At 45.8% G+C, this 21,609-nt stretch overlaps 1 protein-coding gene across 1 annotated transcript in view; it reads right to left on the reverse strand.

Moving 5' to 3' along the window:
• CHD5 (chromodomain helicase DNA binding protein 5) overlaps positions 1 to 21,609 on the reverse strand; it is a 568,616-nt gene that overhangs the window by 120,793 nt on the left and 426,214 nt on the right. Inside the window, exons 34-35 of the mRNA XM_085624078.1 lie at positions 19,101 to 19,244; positions 5,021 to 5,129 (exon numbers count right to left, since the gene is read on the reverse strand). Coding sequence (XP_085480204.1) covers positions 5,021 to 5,129; positions 19,101 to 19,244 — 253 coding nt within the window. The remainder of the gene's footprint in view (positions 1 to 5,020; positions 5,130 to 19,100; positions 19,245 to 21,609) is intronic.

Genomic DNA, 21,609 nt, shown 5'->3' on the forward strand with positions numbered 1-21,609 from the left:
CTAGCTGTCCTGAATCCAGGAAGGACAGCAGCTACACACCCTACCTGCACTATCACCGGCCCGCAGTGGGCCGGAGACTATTCATGGACAGCCCCCAACACTGCCTTAAGATTGTGTCGCACATCGGCCCATTATAGGCACACAGAGAGTCGCATGTCCAGAGTGGCAGGCTGCCACCACCTCAAAAGCAAGGCGATTCTCACCTCCCACGGTGATCCTGAGTTGATCCTGAGTTGAACCCGAAATACCTTGTCAAAGAGAAGAAAGGTATGGAAGAGGCTGCAGACCAGATCAATTAAATCACACCTATCGCCGCTGCCATCCACAAAATGGCTGGCTCACTTGCGAGAGATTCTACGGAGATGGGGAGAATCAACACGCGTCTCTGCGTTTGGAGATTGATGTTACCTTTGGTCGCCAACTTGTCAGGGTTGGCATCCCCACCATGACCATGTGTATTTAATATATGTTATACAAAGTGGTGAAAGACTTTCAGTCCTGGAATTGAAACGGGACGTGACTAAAGGTTGCAAACTTATCAAGGTACGCGTAATTATAGGGAAATAAATTCTTTATCAGCATTGTCTCTTGTGAAGGACTATAGTTTGATTCTGACAGACTGGGCCAATAGTTTTGTGATTTTGAGCTCGCAATCGGACGTTGCCTTATGAAGTATTTACATCAGAATACATTGTGATCATTTCCTTATATCACCTTGAAAAAGTCTAGGGTTAGATGAAACACATGTCAGCAAGATCGTGTGCTGGGAGTTAAAAAAAATAATAATAAAAGAGAATGAAAACCAACAGATGATTTATTTGGACTGTCTGCATTTTTCTGCATACTTGATGTCTCATTAGTTTGTCTTCATGAATTTGTGAACAGGATTGCATTGAAACTTGGACTTTGACCATTACTTATCCAATACTGTTTTTGGATTGTTATACATTATAAGAGGTGTGCTGCAAGAGCTTTGTTCTTTGGTATATTTACATGCTTGTTAGCGTCTAACATGCTGATAGCACCTCTGGGTAGTAGGTGTTTTAAGCTACTATAGCACCCCGGTCAGATTATATTGATTGATTTGTTCACATTTATTTGGTTAGTAGCAAATATACATTATAGATTGATTGTGCGGTTTCCTCCCTTCTAGGGACCACTACTACCTGCCCTCTTTTTTTCTCCACTTGCGAGAATATGTCCAGCCCTACAGACAGGACCGAACCAGCGAGTAATGCAAGACAGGAGAAGATGCGCAGTCCAATGAACGTGACAGAGCTGGCAGGAGGTCTCAGTGAAGAGAACTGATGACGCGTGGCAGGACACCACACTGAAAGCAAGAACTGAGAAAGAAAGAAGAGTATGTGACCAGACCTGCTACACTGAAGAAGAGCGTGAGACCAGACTGGTTACACTGAAAAAGAGCGTGTGACAATCCTGTCACACTTAAGAACCAGACGACCACAGGTGCGCAAAAGAAATGAACAAGGAGACAAGACCGAGGACTCGTACCCCTACATGAGTGCACCTACAAGCCAGCCACAAAGGCAGAGCGACATTCCTGGTGACAGCTCAGCGAGATAACCAAACGTAAGCTGCCAGCAAGTGAAACCACGTCTCTACCCCAGGCTTCCCAGTGCGACCGTCAGCTACCAAGAGTTGACTGCTTGATGCAAACGCCATCCCTGCTAGCAACGGCACGTGCCAAAGGAAAAGAACTGCACCAATTATGCAATGAGTCATATAACTGCAAAGTCCCTCCAGTCATCCTAACCCCAAGCCAGTCATTGACACCTGTCATCCTGGTCAAATGGCAACACCATCTTCATTGCCAACTGCATCACCCAATCCAACGAAGGGGAATCTCATTACCAGGTGGAGCCTTACATCCGCAAAGCATCAAGAGACCAAGACGCTCCTGGCAACGTGAGAGACCAAGGGGTCTATTAGGATGGAGGTCGGATGGCCGCCGCCGAGCCAGCGGCGGTCATCCGTCCGCGATCGCAACCCAGAAAACCGCAGGTCCCATTAGCGTGGCGGTGACGACCGCGGCGGTGAGATTTTCTGCCGGTAGCAGTCCGCACGCTTGCCTGGTGGGTGGAGCTGGACCGCTAAAATGGGGCCGGTGCAGGGCCAGGCTCCGCCGGCATGATTATGATGTCGGCGGTAGCCAGCCTTTCCGCGGCGGTGGAACCGCCATGGAAAGGCATGCGGAGAATGACTCCGGGGGCCCATTGCAGTCCCCCAATGTGTTTGGGGGGTGTGGGTGCACTGGGGTGTACCCCCCAGTGCACCCACACCCCCCAAACACATTGTCCCTGTACCAGGTGGCAGGCACTGTGCAGTGCCTGCCACGCATTGCAGTGATATGCAGGACATGCTTTTTGGACATCGCGGAGGTGCTGCTGGCAGCAGCAACCGCCACAATGTTAAATGCCGTGATCGTACCACCGCGGTCGGATTTCAACAGGATGCCCAAGAGTAAGCTCTGCAGCGGAACTACACTGACGCTACTGATGCACTACATTTTGAACTGTTGACACCAACTGGCTCAGAGCGAGAGCACGCAGAGCTGACCATCAGCATGTGAGTAGACATTGACCCAACTGACATGCAGTCAAAGAATCCGGATTGTATCTGCATAGTGTTCGTGCCCAGTGTAGCTGGTTAAACTATAGATGCATGCTGAGATGTACGGATGCTCCCAGCTGCTCCCGCCCACTGCTGTCCTGTGGACTGCCTCTTGAGGCTGTGAGACTAAGTGTTGTTTTAGCTGTTTTTATTCATTCCCACTGGTTGGACTTTGTTTTGGTTTTCAATAAAGTTTGGGAGCACTTTATTGTCCTGCTGGACACATTCTAGTGTCTCAGCAGGCACCAGTTTACCAGCCATTTCTTGAGGACTGGCCATACACCCACCCCACACCCATCCAATACAGGCGTCAATGGTCAGGTGACCCTGCCCATAAAAGTGCCCAAGTGCATGTGCTCATGGCCAGTTTTAGGTACCATATCCCCTGTGTCTCTGTCAGTATTTCTCTAGTATGTGGACCTAGGGACCACGACTCTACAAGCCCTACATAGCTAGAATACCCATGCATTGAGAACAAATTAAGGAAACAAGAACGCTGAGGAGACAAGAGATTTGGCAGGCTCAGACTGCTTGGCATCAAGACAAAGATCACAGCTAAGTACCACCGAGGTCATGAGGTCATGGAGCTGCAGATCCCTTCATCACTGATGACCCTACATCATCCATGGCACGTCCTATATCTGCATTATTTAAGTCCCGGAGGGACCTGGAGGTTTCTAACTGTAGAATGTAAATTGGGGTTTATTCCTTTTAGCTGGAGCTAAACTTCATGATTTCAGAGTCATTTGAACTTTCCCTCAATGGGACTACATTTGTAGACAAGCTTGTAAATGCTACACATATGTTTGGGCTTAGTGTAAAAAGTTGCCAGCACCCTCCTGTTTACTTGGGTATCAAATTCTTATTTGTTAATTTTATTTAATTGCAAATGAAAAATTTCTTCTACTTTTAAGATATAGCACTATCAGGAAACGTATTAAATTGTATTTACAGCATTATCTAAGTTTGCAACCCCTTCCACTTCCAGAGTACGCTTAGCTTGCTCAACTTTGCTAGGACTGAAGAGTCAAGCGCCCAATGGGAGTGCCTTGGTTACCCAGCTGGAGCACACTTATATCGTTTGCGGTGTTTCACAAGGAGTAAATAACAGTACCCCCTAAGGACACAGCGAAGTAACCTCTGACTACCCCAGGGCTCCAAGAAAATGTTTCACATATATACATGAGTGCAGAATGCCAAATTATGTATTACCTTTCTTATATGAAGTAGGAAGACTTAGTGCAGACGGATAGATACGGTCAACACAAAATAACTAAAACAAAAATGCAAACAATAATCTGGGGTTCATATATACCCTCTAATGTTCCTCATGCACAGATACTTGCTATACACAAAACACAAAGAAAAGCCATTTAGCTTCGCTGCACTGCGTCATTTTTAAAGCAAAGTGATGTTTTGTATTAACAACCTATTGCGCACAATTGACTGCTATGCGCTAGCGCAGGCGCCCTTGTGTCATTTTGCAAGGGTGCGTGCGCTGTGGGGATGATGGTTTTTGTGCAGAAAGGGACACCTTCATGCAGAAAAACAATAATTAATGGCATTTTCCTCTTTCTATTCGGGCTGCAGAATGCAGTGTGCATAAAAAGAGGAAAAAATGAGGAGAAATAAAAGAATTTCACCTCGTTGCGCCATACCCACGCCTCGCCTGGGGAGGCGTAGGATTCTGACGCACTCCCAGTTTTTCAAAATGTTGTAAATCTGGGAATGCGTCACTTTCAATGGATGTTGCGTGGCAACAGCAACACCCATTGAACGCCCCTTTCACGCAGAGTAATGCGTGAAAGGTTCCCATATTTACAAGGCCATGAAAAGTCATGCAGGGTGACTTTACATGGCCTTATAAATATGGGCTAGTCCATTGCGCCGCTGTTGCGTCAAAAAAAGTGATGCACCAGCGACGCAATGGGCTTGTAAATAAGCTGGTTGTTTTTAAAACAGTTCAAATATTTGCTTTATGTAGAGTAAGTTCATAGATTTTTCCAAATCAAAGCTTGTTACACTATTTCCCACCAAGGGGACATTGTTGAGGGTGAAATTTGTAGCAGTGGCCAGGTGTTGATAGCTAGCAATGCTTATCAGTTTCCTCTGTGATGCCTGCCACCTGTCCACATTCTGTCTTGCCCCCCCCCCCCGCAGTCAGGGAGCACCCCTAGAATGTACATGGATGCTGCATCGCCATAATGTCCCTTAACACCAAAGGAGCAACATGCAATTGACAGAAACAACATTGAATACAATAATGTACACTATTTGTGACAACTACTGTAGCCACCACAAAGTCTTGCAGTAGAATTTTCTGACATGGTTTTCTAGACAACCTATACACGTAAAAAGAAATATTGCATTTTTCTTGGTAAAAGGATACGTGACAATACCAGCCAACAGCCAGTAGTCGTGTCTTCTATGCCAGATGTCATAGATCTTGCCAGAAGAAACAGCAGCTTTCTCCTCATTTTGCCACAACGTGTGGAGCTCTGAAAAATAAAGCACACTCCTTCAAATATCTCTTGAGTACATGGTAAAGAGAGTGCACTGGGTGGCACTTAGAGTACCAGGCGAACACTCTGGCTACACATCTATAAATCTGCCTTTGCGGGAATCATGTCTAAGAAGGTGTCACGTAGGGTGACTTTACATGGCCTTGTAAATATGGGGAAGTCCATTGCATTGCCGTTGCATCAATAAAAACGACACATCTCATTTTCTGCTAATCCTAGTCCAGTGTTGCAAATAATATTGAATTCTATGTAAATGGCTGAGAAACAGAAAAACACAGAAGCAAGCTAGAGAGAAAGTTCTGTTTCTCAGGAGGGGCCCCTTGGAAGGTGGGCCCTAGGCAATTGCCCACTTTGCCCAAACCTTAAAGCATCTCTGGAAGTACAATTTACAAGCCCAGGAATTACTCTGTCAACCACTGGAAGTCTCCCTGTTTGAAGGATATCCTTCCTGCCTGGGGTACTCTCAACCACACTCACAATCACACTGTCTGCCGAGGGACAAACCTGCCTGCCAATGGACCACTTTGTCTGCCTCAGGGACAATCCGTCAGATAAAGGGACGCATCGCCTGACCACCAATCAATTTTTGTGTATTTTTGCCGGCCAACTGCTAACTTCAGCCAGATCGCTAATGGCTACTATGCCTTTATGCAGGATTTTTTTGGGCCGCCTCTGGTACTCTCCAAACATGTCTGCAATTCTGATGTTGTTGTTAAAATGAGGAGTTCAATGTCCTTTTGTGAAATCATACTAACATGGAATGGCTTACAGTTCCACAAAATGTTATGTTTTTGAAGTTTCTTTCTTCGATTGAACTCACAGGGGTCCTTTCAATCACACAGAATGTCTAAACATACTGCAGCTCTGTCCCTTTTTGTGACATATCAGCATTTCACACACTATTTGTTTAGAATTCAAGGCATCAACTTTGCATTTCATTACAAATGCATGAGCCTTTAAAGTACCTCCTCACTCTAGCTCTACATTCAGGGCTTCAGGAATTATACAGCAATGGAGGATCAAATTCTAAGGCAAGAAATTGCAATTTTCATTAAATGATGCTGCACTTTGTATAGTAGTATTACGTTGCTATTTTGTCATTTTGACACACTTTCATACTCTCTGGGCAAACCTTGCATCTTATTTGACAATTTACCACCTAAATATATTAATCTTCACTTGAAAGATGACAAGTTAATCTCTGAAAAGGATATGCCTCTGCGCAGTAAAGTGTTGCATTTTTTTAAAAAATCTTTTGATTTTCTTAAGCTGGAAACATTTTTTGTGTGTTGAAATTGGTACTTTATGCAAAATATGGTTGCTTATATGGATAGTTTCATAAATCAATAATTACTCAAAAAATGTAGAAAATGAAGAATCACTTAATTCCAGAGGATCTGATTGAAGGTACTCTTAATAGTTTACTAGAACACAATTGTTGGAAAGTGGGTTATTGGTAGGGGCAAATGTAGGTCTGCCACTGGCAATAAGGCCACTAACACATGATAGGACTCAGCATAGGTCTTAGAAAATTATTCCTAAGCTCAACCCTTGGTAGCTTGGCTGCGAGCAGGCAGGCTTCACTTCAAAGACAGGTATGTAAAGCATTTAAAAACACTAATTCAGTAAATAATTAAGACACAACACATAACAAAAATCCAGTACCAATTTATAATAACAGGAAATATTTTTATCTTTAAAATGACACCATAAGGACAAAAATCCAATGCAGGGAACCGGAGATATGAATTTTCAAAGATTTAGCAAAATATTGCACTTTCAAGATTATAGCACCATATTGGGATACCTGCCCGCGATAGACCGGGTCAAAGTCAAAGATTCAGGCCGACTGCGATGGAGCCCTGGGTGGCAACAGCTCGCGGCAGGTCCCGGTCTCAGTTTCTACCTTCACACTTAGAAACCTTTCCGGAGCTTTTCTCCCCGAGGTCCCACGAAGCTCCAAGCCAGTCTTTGAATGGTATTTCCCGGGGAAGTCTTTGAATGGTATTTCTAGCCTTTTCCTATCAAGAGTTATTAGTGACTAACCTCTTGTCATGTTAACCTATGTGGCCTGAGATTTGCAATGGGGAAAATGACTTGGGCCATTTTTCCAACACTAGAGCTTACAAAAACATATTTTATAAGTACTTCACTGATTTCTACAGGACCCCCACCATATGTGCAACTAGGGGAGACTTTAGGGGTTCTGAATCTGTAGAAATATTGCAGATCCTCCCAAAATCGAATTTGAGCAGCACTTTACCACAATGTGGGGAGTGAAATGTGAAATTTCACTTAACCCAGGGCATATAAAACTTATTTTATAAGGGCGTACCTTATACATATCTGACCCCCCACCCCTGGGACACCTAGGGGATACCCTAAGGGTTCCTAATATGCCACAACATTGCAGGTTATCCATTTTTAAGTGCCCCAAACCCCAAAGTCGGGCACAATCTACTTTTTAAAAGCAGTCCTGGCACCCAGGGCTGCTTTTAAACTGACCTCAGGCTTCAGCAGTGCACACATGCAAGTGCAAAAAGAGCTGCTGGCCTCAAAACTGCCATGCCCCAGGGTACTAGGGACTTCTAGGTAGTTTCAATCCCCCTGCCCTATTGTATACTAGGGGCTTATAGGGTAGGTCATGCCAATCACAGGGGTACCCCATCATACCATTGTGTACCGTAGTTTATGTAGGTGTTTTTACTGTATTCTAATGTGTCTCTTTCAGCATAGCATTGGCCCTGGGCCTGGTTAGGCCGAGTCCAGGGTCAGTCAGAGCCAGTTACCACAAGTATCAGTCAGCAAAAAGGTGGGGGGTGCCCAGGGCACAGGATGACTTTGCAGCATCAAAAGACTCTGTTCGCCTATATATACTTGTGATTTTCCAGGAGGGCCAAGTAGTTCAGCACAAGATCTAAGCTGGAGCACAACTGCTCAGTCAGTTCCTTCATTAACAATTGCCTCTCTTCCTTAAGCATGCCATAGATGTCTTGCAGAAATTTTGAGCTCATCATAAGTATAACAATTCAATACATAGAAAGAAAGTGAGGGCACTTCGGGGCTGATTTAGAATTTGATGTGCAACCTACTGGCCGCTAGTTCAGAGGAGGCTATGTTCACAGGTCCATTGGCAGAAGATTGGCCACTATATTTAGCGAGCCCTATGAAATTAAATGCTGAGTGTAAGAATGTAGGGTTTAGTGAAACTAAGGATAACTTAGGACGGGTCGTTCATTTTCACTATGATGCTGCCTGCTAACACATGACTTTAACTGCTGATTCATTCCTAGCTATAATAAAGAATTTGTAGGTTTCTCTAGATGAGTGAGCGATTTTTCCTAGCTAAGTAAACCGAGTGTATTTTCTGAAGGGCAGAGCCACTGTCCCGGGCTGAATAACACATTATGTAATATTTCATGTGCTGAGAACAGATGTGGAGAACAAGAGAGCGCCATTTAGTAGAATAGTGAGAAAAGCTTTGAATGTATTCTGTTGCATCCGTTACTCTCTTGCTTGTTTTCTATTGGATAAAAGCATGTGAACCCATGTACCGAAGTAGGACATGTAGAAAGCTTTTGTCCAAAACAACACAAAAGAGCGTGGTTTCTCCATGTTGGAAGGAGACCCTTTCCCCTCTCTTAGAAGGCAAATCTATGCTGGGTTTTCCGTAGAACTTTGCTGAGTTCATTGCTCTATGCTTTATTGAGTTGCATGCTTGTTGGTTATATCAATTATTGACCCTCTAATGCAGTTCTGTACCTTCATTATTTGAGAAAACATTGAAACTAAGATGCTTGTCTGTTGTTCTTGAACAGAAATGATTAAGTCTTGCATTCTGTATCACCATATTTAACTTAAAGAGAGACGGATCCAGCCGGAACACGAAAGTCCGATAGGCACTACACCGCTCCCACTCCGGTGCCAGTTTGCTGAGTGGGGCAAAATAAAGAGCAGTTTAGCACATTGACAGCCCCGACAGGCAAGTCGGGGTATCTGTGCCTTTTTGATGCCACAGTGGCAGTGGCTCTGAAAGCAGTGACGCTATAATGAGCGGGCACCTCTTTATTCACATGCACTGCAAAGGTTTTGTTTTTCAAAAACACACACTGCCAAAGAGCAAGTTTTCTCAGTGCGTGAGGGTCATTTCTCTCGTTAGTCAGAGGTTTTTGCCCACAAAGTCAACTGAGGGTCTCTAGTCGCATACCCAGTGACGGCCGGTGCAGGTAAGCGCGGTGAGGCGGGATGGAAGTGAAAGACAATGGAATAGGCAAAATAAATAAATAAAAGCACTTACCTTGCGCTCGCCCCATCGCCGACTTGGCGATGTGGAAAGCGCAAGGTAAGTGCTTTTATCTATTTATTTATTTATTTTGCCTATTCGGTCGTCTGTAACTCCCCCCCCCCCCCCCACCCTCCCGGCTACCCAGACCCGCCCCACCCTACCATGCTCCTCTGCACCAGCCGCGACTGCTGGAGATTCTGCTGAATCCAAATCGAGCTAGAGAAACTGTGAACTTGGAGGTCGGGGCATCTCACGCGTTTTGGCGAATGCCCTGCCACTGCCAAACTATAAATGAGGCACTACGAATTCAACCTTCTTAGAACAATGAAGTTGTAGTTTAACACTAAAATGGCCAAAGGTGTTTCACAACACTGCCAATAAAGTGCCTCCTTCACGATGCATGTGTTAATCATACTCTTCCAAAATTTAGTTTAAGATATTTAGTAACAACACAACCTTGAGAAAGGTGAAGCCCATTATAACATGACTACCACATTCTTATCACAAAATATAAAGGGCAAAATAAGAATAAATGCAGTGGTGCATCTCATAAGTACATCTATTGTGACATGCATTTGTGCACATTGAAAATGACACACACGCACATGATCCCACCGATGGTATGGGGTTCTTTTTTCAGCTTCCAGTCACATGAGAGCAAAAAGAAAAATATTTTTCAGGACAAAGGGCCCTTGATCTCAGCCCACTGCATCCAATGGACAAAGACACATACAGTTGCAGCACAATCTGAGAGCCAGCCTATATTGTCAATTCCAAACTGACCCTTGTAAGCCGTCCTTTATTCAGAGTTATAAATGTTGAAGGGCTCCCTTTACCTTGAAAAACCTGTGTTTAACAGCTCAGGTAACAAAATAGGAGTATACTAAAAGAAAGCAGTAAACGACCTTTAGACCTATAGAGGCTGGCCATTACGCGGCCTGCCAAAAGTAAATGTGTGGGCCTGGTCAACGTGTTTCTAAGGCTAAAAAAAGTAACTTCCAGGGAAAAAAGAAAACACAGAACCTGTAGCATTTGGCACCATCCAGAGGTGTGCTCGTGTTAGTAGCCTCTTAATTAAAAAACATGCAAATTTGCTTTAAAGTCTGTAAATTCATTGCTATATCGGGAGCATGGGGCCTTAATAAAGCATGGGACTTGGGGTGTGATGCTACCTCTGCCCTCTCCTTGTGACAGCACTGTTCAGCACCATGTCTGCTGCAGCATTTTAAGAAACTCAGCCACCGGAACGTCACTTTTTGTGATGTTCTGTGGCGCAGGATCCTTCTCCATATTTACGAGGCAGCGTTAAGCCACTTTTTTTGGCCTAATGCTGCCCCATAAATATCGTTCCCTTTAACGCAGTTTTCTCCATTAAAGGAGCGTGCAATAAGTGTTGCTGGGGGCGTTCCCAGCAGCATCCATGTGTATTTGACACTGCCCCAGATTTACGAGAAATCGTAACTCTGAGGCAGCTCCAAAAACAAATGCCTCCCCAGGGAAAGCTTAAAGGAGGCTCAACGAGAAGAAATATCTTTATTTCTCCTTGTTTTTACTTTTTCTATGTGTGCTTCATTCTGCAGCACACATAGAAAGAGGAAAAAGCCTCCTGTGATTGTTTGTGTGCAGGGAGTTTTCTCTTCCTGAACAAAAATAATCATCCCTGCTATGCAGGCACCCTTGCACCATGGTGCAAAGGTTCCTTCGTTGGCGCACGGCAGCCCATTGTGCGTCCGCGCAGGGAAAAAGGACAGGAATACGCTGTATCTGATAATTACCGCACATTCCTTTTCCTTTTCTTTTGCCCTAAGGCAGTGCCGCAGTAAGGCCTGCGGCGCTGCCCGCCAGCAAAACCTCATAAATGAGACCCTCAGTACTGTTACTGCCATTGCCATTCATCCAAATGAGTATTTACATGAAAAAAAGAGTGCCGCTCATTGAGCATTTGTGATTATAACTTGAATGCTGCAATCAATAGTAAACCTTCATAACAAAGTCAACCAAGATCAGGCTTGGGTTGGCTCAATTGTGATACAGGTTTAGTTCTTAGTAGAGTTTTGGGGAATATGTTGTCTGAAATTAATTTTACTATGTTGAGTTCTCTTCACTTAAAAGTGGTATGATTGTTAGACCTGGCACCATTGGCGTGAGTCTCCCTTCCATTTTTCGCTGTGTCTCCTCTGTTTTTGCTGGTTATAGATGCTCTGGGTGCTGTGCCACTGCCATTCAGTGCCACAGCGCGAATGCTCCCTTTGTAAAGATGACATGTGAATTGGTACATCCATGATTGGCTTATTTGGTTTACCTGTTAGTCCCTAGGAGCGTGGCCTGTGTGTGCCCAGGGCTGGTAAACCGAATGCTGCTGGTGGGCCTGCAGCACTGGTTTGTACCACACACAGAAGCAGCTTGTAAAGTGTGTCTCAGACCTGCCACTGCAGTGTCTGCGTGCAGTCCAGAACTGCCATCTTGGCTGTGAAGTGCACCCACTTCCCAGCCCCTGAACCTTCCCTTGGCATCCTGTAAGCCACCCTTATGATAGGGAGCATTGTATGTGTAAGGTAGGACATGCTCTGATGTGTGTAGCATGTCCTAGTAGTGAATTACACCCAATTTCGTTTTTCACTACTGTATGACTACCTGTTCTCCATAGGCCAGAATGGGAGGTCTGGGCTATTACATCCTATAGTCCTAACTGACCCACAGAACGTGGTAGAAAAACGAATTTCGTATGCCGGAGCTCAGAATATTAAAATACATCTTTTAGTGAAGGTTATTTTTCATATTCTGTGTTTGAAACTACCACTTTTAGAGTATAGGTACTTTCTTGCCTAAGGCTTCCAGTGTGCTCTGTTATTATGTGTATTGGCTGTCTGGTTTTGGAGGGACAGGGCAGGCTGAGTCAGACCTGGGTTGAATAGAGAGATCTGCCTTGGAGTGAGGGGAGGGGTAGCTCCTGCACTTGAATAGGGCTGTGCCTGGCAAGGTGAATGCTGGCTCCACCTCCCACTGTGCGTCTGAAGGCAGACCCTCTCTTTCTGAAAGGAAGGATGCAGCCTGGTAAACAAAGTGCTCCAGGGCTGGGCAGAACTGGTTCTGGCTGGGTTCAGAGACTTGTGATGCCTAAGAACAAAGATTTTGGGGGTATAAATATTTGTGCCCAAACCCCTACAATTTGTATTGCTCCTGGATAACAAGAAGAACCTCTGTCCGTGTAACTACAGGAATCTGCAGGAGAAGGACTGTCCTTGTGCTTGTGTGCTTTTTCTTGGACTGGCCTGCAGTGGTTACTACTGGGCTTGGAAGGAGAGGAAAAGGACTTTGAAGGAACTTTTATTTTGTGGCTACAGCAATCACCCAAGGGCTAGAAGAGAGCTAGCCTCCTGCAGGAGTCTCAGGCACACCAGACTCCACCACCAGCCTCCTGTGTCCTCCCAGCGAGGATTGCTATCTGCAGGTGAGGTTCCTGTGAGTTCCAGGGCCTCTAGCTCTACTTGCGGGCCGCTGCAGCTGGTGAGCGTGAGAAAAATCGTCGCTCTGCTGCCGCCGAGCGCTCGCTACCGGAGATCGTCGCATCACCTGTCAGCGGGCCTGAAAGCGCTCGCTAACCCCGAAGATTATCGCATCACACATTAGCGGGCCTGAAAACTCCCGCTATCCCGAAGATCGTCGCAGAGCCTGTCAGCGGGTCTGAAAACGCTCGCTAACCCAAGTTATTGAATCGCCGGACGGCGGGCCTGAAAACGCTCGCTAAACCCAAGGATTGTCGCATTGTTTGTTAGCGTGCCCCAAAGCGCTCGCTAACCCAGAATCATCGCACCAATCTCATCGCAGCGCGGACGCCGAGCGTTCGCCATTTTCCCAGCATGGCATCAGGATCGTCGCTCCCTCGCGGAGCGCCATTTTCTTCTATCGCAGCAAGATCGCACACGCAACAGGCTCGGTGCATCATCCTCCCTTAGCGGCAAGGATTTTATCGCATCACCGGCTTAGCGTGAAGAAGTTTGTCACTTTGTCCTGCCCGCAACCCAGCGCAGTCCTTAGTGACATTTTTGTTGCTTTGCTACAGAATCCAGATACCTTGTGAGTGAAAGGGTCGCAGAGACCACTGCATTGAACTGAACATCATTTTGTGCACCTTAAACTATTTTTGCAGCATTTTTAAAGTAACCATATTTTTCTAGTATTGTGGATTTTTACTGTTATTGGTCTTGTGATTAAGTCTATATAAATATACCTATTTTTTATAACTACTTGAGTGGTGTCCATTTGTAGTGTTCCTCATTGTATTACTGTGCATGGTCATAAATGCTTCACACACTGCCTCTGAGATAGGCCTAGCTGCTCGTGCTACGTTACCACAGGGTTGAGCAGGGGTTATCAAAGGGTGTATGCTGCTTACACTGACTTAGGAAGAAGGGTCCCTACTTGGACAGTGGCCAGCCATTGCCAACTAGAGACCCCCATTTCTAACATTGGTGGTCAGCGGTGAGGATCTGGACTTGCATTTATGATTGCATACAGTAATTATAGTGTACACTACTAGTGAGTGCAGACCATAACATAACCACATACGTTTTTTTTTAGATTTCTTGATTCTATTTTTGATTGTTATTGCCAGTTATTGCTACAATGGCCAAGCCGAGATCCAATGCTTCTGAGGATCTCTCCTGGGAAGAAGAGAAAATAGACACCTACACTTCTAAGCAGCTCAAATATTTTTGCAAACGCTTCACAGTCCCTATCACAGGTCTCACTAAGAGAGAAGAGTTTTACAAGGCGCTGAAGGCCTGGCTAGAGGCCAGGGATGCCCCTAGGAATAGGGAAGAGCCTGTGGAGGGGGGAGAGAATGTAGGAGAGCAGCAGGAAGAAATTTTAGATTTGGTAGGGGATAAAGCAGTTTCCAGCCCGGGCACTAGTGTGTCCTCAAGGGGCCTGACTCCAGAAGAGATGGAGGACTGGGAGAGAGATAGGCGGCATAATATGGAGATGGCTAAGCTTAAATTGGATGGTCAGAGAGACCTAGAGAATAAGAAGTTAGAATTTGAGATGATAAAGGTGAAATTTGAGAGAATTTTGAGGGAATTGGAGATTAAAGCAAAGAGTATAGAGATCTCCCCCTCTGGTGGCAGCATACCAGTAGTGCATACTGAGAGTAGAGGGTATATACCTAAAGAGGTTATTAAGGATTTCCATAAAAGTGAAGATATTGGGCAATGGTTTGCAGCTTATGAATTAGCTATGGTGTCCCACCGGGTCCCTGAGAAGGATTGGGGAGCGGGGTTGTGGGGACGCTTTGTGAGTGAGTGGAGGGATACCTTGTTGGACCTGCCCCCAGAAAGTAGGATGGTTTATGCCCACATGAAGGAAGCTTTGATTACCCGCTATGGTTTGACCCCTGAAATGTACAGGCAGAGATTTAGAACCTGCAAGAAGTTAGAGGGTACCACGTGGGTTGAATATGTGTCTTTTTTTGGCAGAGCAATGGAGCGCTGGGTAAAAGGTAGTAAAGTAGCAACTTTTGAGCAACTGAATGATTTGATTGCATGGGAGCATTTCTCTAGTAATTGTTTTCCTGAGCTACGCCAGCATCTGATAGATTGCAAGCTAACTAACCCTAGGAAGCTTGCTGAGGAGGCGGACCGCTGGGTGAGCACCCGGGTTCGCAAGGGTCCAGTGGGAGACTTCGCCAAACGTGGGCAGGGTCCCCCGCAGAGAGGTGGGGGGGACAGGGGTAAACCAAGGGAGTTCCTCAGAGGGCCCCAAAATAATTCCCCAGGGAGCCAGGCAGTGGTGTCCCAGCCTCCCCAGGATAAAAAGCCAATGCCCCCAACAGGTAGGTCTGTTCAGAGGGGGCCCCCTACTTGTTTTAAGTGTGGCCAGGTGGGTCACAAGTACTTTGATGCCCAGTGTCCCCAAAGGGATACTACTGCACCAACCCGTGCACCGCCCCGCCAGCTTGCTAGTGTAGCCCTGGGGGAGGAGGAGATGGATGCCCAAGGTGGGAGGGACCCCGTAGAATTGACCCTTGTCTCACTAGAAGACTTTGAGATGGTTCCTAAGCCTGCACTGCCTGATAACACTAAAAAGTACAGGCAGTGGGCAACCATCAATGGCCATAGAGTGGAGGCTCTGAGGGACACAGGAGCCAGTGTAACCGCTGTCAGCTCCCGGTTGGTGTCCAAAGAGCAGATTGTGCTCCATGCATTCTACCCAGTAGTGTCTGCAGACAACACAGAGAGCCAATGTGAGGCGGCTCAGGTTCCCTTTGAGTGGGGGGGGGGGAGGGGTCTCAGGAACTCTTCAGGTGGCTGTGAGGCCCGCCATGCCTGTGGACTGTCTGTTGGGCAATGATTTAGAGAATTCACCGTGGGCTACGGTGGAGAGGAGAGCTCACTTACAAATGTTGGGTCTGCCTGAGTGGGCGTGTGCTACCACTCGGTCCATGGCAGCCATGAAGGGTGTTGAGAAAGACCTGGAGACTGAGAGTATGGCCCAGGTCCCTGCCTTAGAGAGAAGGGGCAGGGGGCGTGGGAAGCCGGCCCCCTTGGTTCTCACGGCCCAGGAGGGAGCAGACCCTGAGGGGGATGCCCTGGAGCCTACCGGGGAGCAGAGTACCGACCTTGGGGACCTACCTGAGCTGACCCAGTGGCAGCAGGAAGGAGGGCCCACCAGGGAGGAGTTTTGTGAGCAGCAGAGAATTTGCCCTTCTCTTGAGGCTGCAGCCCAGGCAGCAGGTGATATGTCTGGTTCACAACTGATTTATTGGGAGAACAGTCTCCTGTATAGCGAGCCTAAGGCTGCTGAGCTAGGGTCAGCCCGTGTGCTGGTGGTACCCGAGTACTTCAGAGCCTTCCTACTGGGGTTGGCTCATGACATTCCATTGGCAGGACATCTGGGGCAGACCAAGACCTTTGAGAGGCTGGTCACCCACTTTTATTGGCCCCAGATGCGCAAAAGCTCAGATACATACTGTAGGACCTGTGAGACTTGCCAGGCAAGTGGGAAGAGTGGGGGGAAGATCAAAGCCCCACTCCAGCCCTTTCCAGTTGTTAGTACCCCATTCGAGCGAGTGGGCATTGACATTGTGGGGCCTCTGGACCCCAAGACAGCCATGGGCAACAGGTACATCCTGGTTTTGGTGGACCATGCCACCCGGTACCCTGAAGCCATCCCGCTCAGGACAGTGACGGCCCCCGTGGTGGGACGTGCACTGATGGGGATCTTCTCCCGTGTGGGGTTCCCCAGAGAGGTGGTGAGCGACAGGGGGACCAACTTCATCTCACAGTATATGAAGTCTCTGTGGAAGGAGTGTGGGGTAACTTACAAGTTCACCACTCCTTACCACCCCCAAGGTAACGGTCTGGTTGAAAGGTTCAACCGGACCTTGAAGGGCATGATCATGGGCCTGGAAGAGCCCCTGAGGCATAAGTGGGACGTCCTCTTGCCATGCTTGTTGTTTGCATACCGTGAGGTGCCACAGAAGTCCTTAGGGTTCAGTCCCTTTGAACTGCTCTATGGCCATCCGGTAAGAGGGCCTCTGAGTCTGGTCAAGGAAGGCTGGGAGCAATCTCCCAGGAAATCTCCCCAGGATGTATTTAGCTACATCCTGGCCTTCAGGAACCAGACTCGGCGTTTCAGAAAAATGAGGCAAATCTGGAAGCCAGCCAGGAGGAGATGTAACGTTGGCACAACCAGAATACCACTCTGGTCGAATTTCAACCTGGTCAGAAGGTTTGGGTACTGGCCCAGTGGAGGCTTGTGCGCTCCAAGATAAGTGGACCGGTCCATTTGAGGTGGTGGAGCGCAAAAGTCAAGTTACCTATTTGGTGGACTTTAAATCTCCCAGGAACCCCCTGCGGGTCCTGCATGTGAATCGCCTAAAGCCCCACTTTGAGAGGTCTGAAGTGGGCATGCTTCTTGCCACAGATGCAGGGATGGAGGAGGAGAGTGAGCCTCTTCCTGACCTCCTGTGTGCAGGAGAGAAGGATGGGTCAGTGGAGGGTGTGGTCCTCTCCACCACACTGACCCCTGAGCAGCAGAGAGATTGCCACCAGCTGTTGGGACAATTTCCTGATTTTTTTTCCTGATGCCTGGTGTCACTGATTGGTGCGTCCATGAGGTGGCAGAGCCTGTCAGCGGGTCAGAAAACGCTCGCTAACCCAAGTTATTGAATTGCCGGACGACGGGCCTGAAAACGCTCGCTAAACCCAAGGATTGTCGCATTGTTTGTTAGCATGCCCCAAAGCGCTCGCTAACCCAGAATCATCGCACCAAGCTCATTGCAGCGCGGACCCCGAGCGTTCGCCATTTTCCCCGCATCGCATCAGGATCGTCGCTCCCTCGCGGTGCGCCATTTTCTTCTATCGCAGCAAGATCGCACACGCAACAGGCTCGGTGCATCATCCTCCCTTAGCGGCAAGGATTTTATCGCATCACCGGCTTAGCGTGAAGAAGTTTGTCGCTTTGTCCTGCCCGCAACCCAGCGCATCATCCTCCCTTGCGGTAAGGATTGAACGCATCGCTGGTTAGCGTGAGGAAATTTATCGCTACAACTCCTTAGTGACATTTTTGTTGCTTTGCTACAGAATCCAGATACCTTGTGAGTAAAAGGGTTGCAGAGACCACTGCATTGAACTGAACATCATTTTGCGCACCTTGAACTATTTTTGCAGCATTTTTAAAGTAACCATATTTTTCTAGTATTGTGGATTTTTACTGTTATTGGTCTTGTGATTAAGTCTGTATAAATATACCTATTTTTTATAACTACTTGAGTGGTGTCCATTTGTAGTGTTCCTCATTGTATTACTATGTATGGTCATAAATGCTTCACACACTGCCTCTGAGATAGGCCTAGCTGCTCGTGCTACGTTACCACAGGGTTGAGCAGGGGTTATCAAAGGGTGTAGGCTGCTTACTCTGACTTAGGAAGAAGGGTCCCTACTTGGACAGTGGCCAGCCATTGCCAACTAGAGACCCCCATTTCTAACAATGATCATTTAGCCTTAAATATCTGGCAAGTTACTTAAAGCAGCTAAAAAGAAAGGTGAATGCGCCCCCTCTGAGCATCTCTGTGCATGTCCATATAAGTTTGAATTAATGTGTCGCTGACATGTTCTTCAATTTGCACTATACAATGCCTGATTCTCTTCTTTTTGTATTTTCAGGTATGCTTCTAAATTTGTAGATCCAAGATTAAAAATAGTTCCAGCTAAAAACTTTAGGTTTAATTTGTAAGATATGGTCATTCATATTGAAATATTTGAATATAACTGATGTTCATCCATTGAGAATTTGCTGTGCCTTTGATTCTACGCTGTGCCACAGTAACTCATAGTAATAAGATTAGGTTAATTTTACTTTGTCGAATTACTGCTTTCCTCCTGAGATTTATATTGCTTACCTTGCATTTTGAACACGTATGAGGTCAATGAATTATTCCACACACTGGATAATTAAAGACTATTACTTCTCAAATCAATTGATCTATCTGTCATGGATATAAGGTCTGTCATTTTGTGAATCAGTCCCCTGAATCTGATTATATCTCTCCACATTACATTAACTCAAACAATGGGTATTTTAACCTGTACCTAGGCAGGTAAAATGTGAAGGATGGAATGTAAGTGAACTGCACACACATTCAAACGTTCATGGACTACAACCTGTGAAGCCACCATCTGCGATGTTGAACATGAATTTAAATTTGTCTGCTTTGTCTTCTTTTTTCCCCTCTTCATCTTCCTCCTTGTCTCCATTCTGCTGAGGCTCAACATGTTCCTTCTCTTCAGATTTTGTCTCTTCCACCACTACCAGAAAAATAAATATTTGGAAACATTATTTGATCAACAAAAGCAATACAATTTTCAAAACTTTTGTCCTCAATCTTGAAAAATACATAAATGTATAGGCGGAGATTTACATCTCTGCATTAATGTACTTTTACATTTTTTTACAATTCACAAACGTTTCCAGATGTACACCCAGAAAGCTGTGTCAGGTGCAGGTTTCCAGTCGCACCTCTCGTTCTATCATGTGACATGTCACGCAGGCTTGTATTCTTCCTGTGCAGAAATGTGCATAACACAGATGGAATGTGCAAATGTACATATTTTCTTAGGGAAAACATTTTTCTGACCATATTGGGGGATAATCTATTCTCCTGGTAAGTGAGTTACTCCAGCCCAGTGCTGAAGTACATTTCTGATGATTTCAAGGGTGAAAGGGGTCAGATGATTGGAGTTTGTGAATGCTCACAAACATACGTTTGACATGTTCCCAAGCTTCCAATACAAACCATATATTGTAACACTCACTTCCCACCTTTTGTGTGTAATTTACTACTACAGATTTCTCTGTACTTGTGGAGAAGAAATCCATGGTGGTAAAAACATTTATACCTGATAGGAATTCCTTTTGTAAATTGCTGACCGCCACACATGGAGGTTGTTTTTGGCCCTACACATACATTTACATTTGAAAATCTCTTTGTGAATGGGGTCCCTTGTATGGTTTATACCAAAATCTGCTGTACGATGAATGAACCTCTGCACTGAGTTTGTCAACAATTAAACCATACCTTAAATGAAAGAGTTCAACTTATTTAGTGACCTTGTTTTAAGAGCTTTTAGCATCTAGTTCCAGAGATCATATAGATGGAAATAAAATTTATATCTGAATGAGGAAGGCACAACATTTTAGTTAATAGCAGAGTGAAACCTTGAATCCCCTCAATGAGATATTTGGAATGAGTTGTATTAAATAAGAAGTTTGGAATCAATAGCAGACTCACTGAGAGCTAAAGTGGACACCTTGATCCCTGTGTGTTAACTACATTCAAACACAGTGGATTATTGAAAAAGAAAAACAAACTGATAATAGACCTGCAATTGCCTGGGATTGCTACCTCCAGTGTGCAACTAATGTACAGATTAATGTTGTCGGACCCAAGCAATTACTTATCTTTGCACTGTTTGTTATGTACCAAAGTTAATTCATAACACTGTTGTGCTCATGAGTACTAACAGTGAACTGCAAAGTGTGATTCACTGTGTTGTCTATAATACAAAATAGGAATGTGTTTACAAAATGTATCATAGTTGTTGGACTTGGCCCTTTTTGCAGGGTCATCCCTGAGCTTTTTGCCTTCCTCCTGTATTTTTTCTGACCTGTTGTTGGCTGGGCACTTTACCACTGTTGATCGGTGCTAAAGTGCATATGCTCTCTAATGTAAATTGTTGTTATGGATTAGTGACTCCATGATTGGCTTATTTGATTTACTTGCCAGACCCTAGTATAGTGCACCATGTGTGCCCAGGGCCTGTAAATCAAATGCTGCTGGTGGGATTGCAGCACTGGTTGTGCCACCCACAGAAGCAGCCTGTAAAGTGTGTCTCAGGCCTGCCATTGCAGAGCCTTTGTGCAGTCTAGTACTGCCATGCTGACTGGGTAAGTGCATCCACTTACCAGTCCCTAAACCTTCCCTTTTCTTCATATCAGACACCCCTAAGGTAGGCCCAAGGGCAGGGTGCATTGTAAGTATAAGGTAGGACATGCCCTGGTATGTGTGGCATGTCCTAATAGTGAATTACAGCCATTTTTGTTTTTCACTATTGCAAGGCTACCAGTCCCCATAGGCCAGAATGGGCAGTTTGATTATAACACCTTATAATCCTAACTGACCCAGGGAACATGGTAGAAATTCGAGTTTAGTGTGTCTGAACTCAGAATGATAAAATACATCTTTTAGTGAAGTTGGTTTTCACATTCTGTGTTTGAAAATACCACTTTTATAAAGTAGATATTTTCTTACCTAACCATCCAGCCTGCCTCTGCTAGTTTGTGTATTGTGCGTCTGGCTTTGTGAGTGACAGGGGCTGGGGGAGTCCAGGAGACAGGGCTGAATAGACCTATCTGCTTGTAGAGTGGTGGGAGGAGTCGCACCTGGGTCTGAATAGGGTTTTCCTGCCTTCCACAATGCTGGCTCCACCTCCTGTGGTGCGTCTGATGTCCCGGGCCCACCCTGTCAAAGAACAGAAGGAGTCCTGTAAACAAAGTGCTCCAGGACTGTACAGAACTGGTTTGGACTAGGTACAGGCCCCTCTGCCTTCAGAGGACAAAGGATTTAGTAGTATAAATATGGGGACCCAGACCCCAAGACTTTAGATCACTTCT

This window comes from Triturus cristatus, chromosome 1_2 (assembly GCF_964204655.1).
Source record: "Triturus cristatus chromosome 1_2, aTriCri1.1, whole genome shotgun sequence".
NCBI classification, from domain to species: Eukaryota; Metazoa; Chordata; class Amphibia; order Caudata; family Salamandridae; genus Triturus; species Triturus cristatus.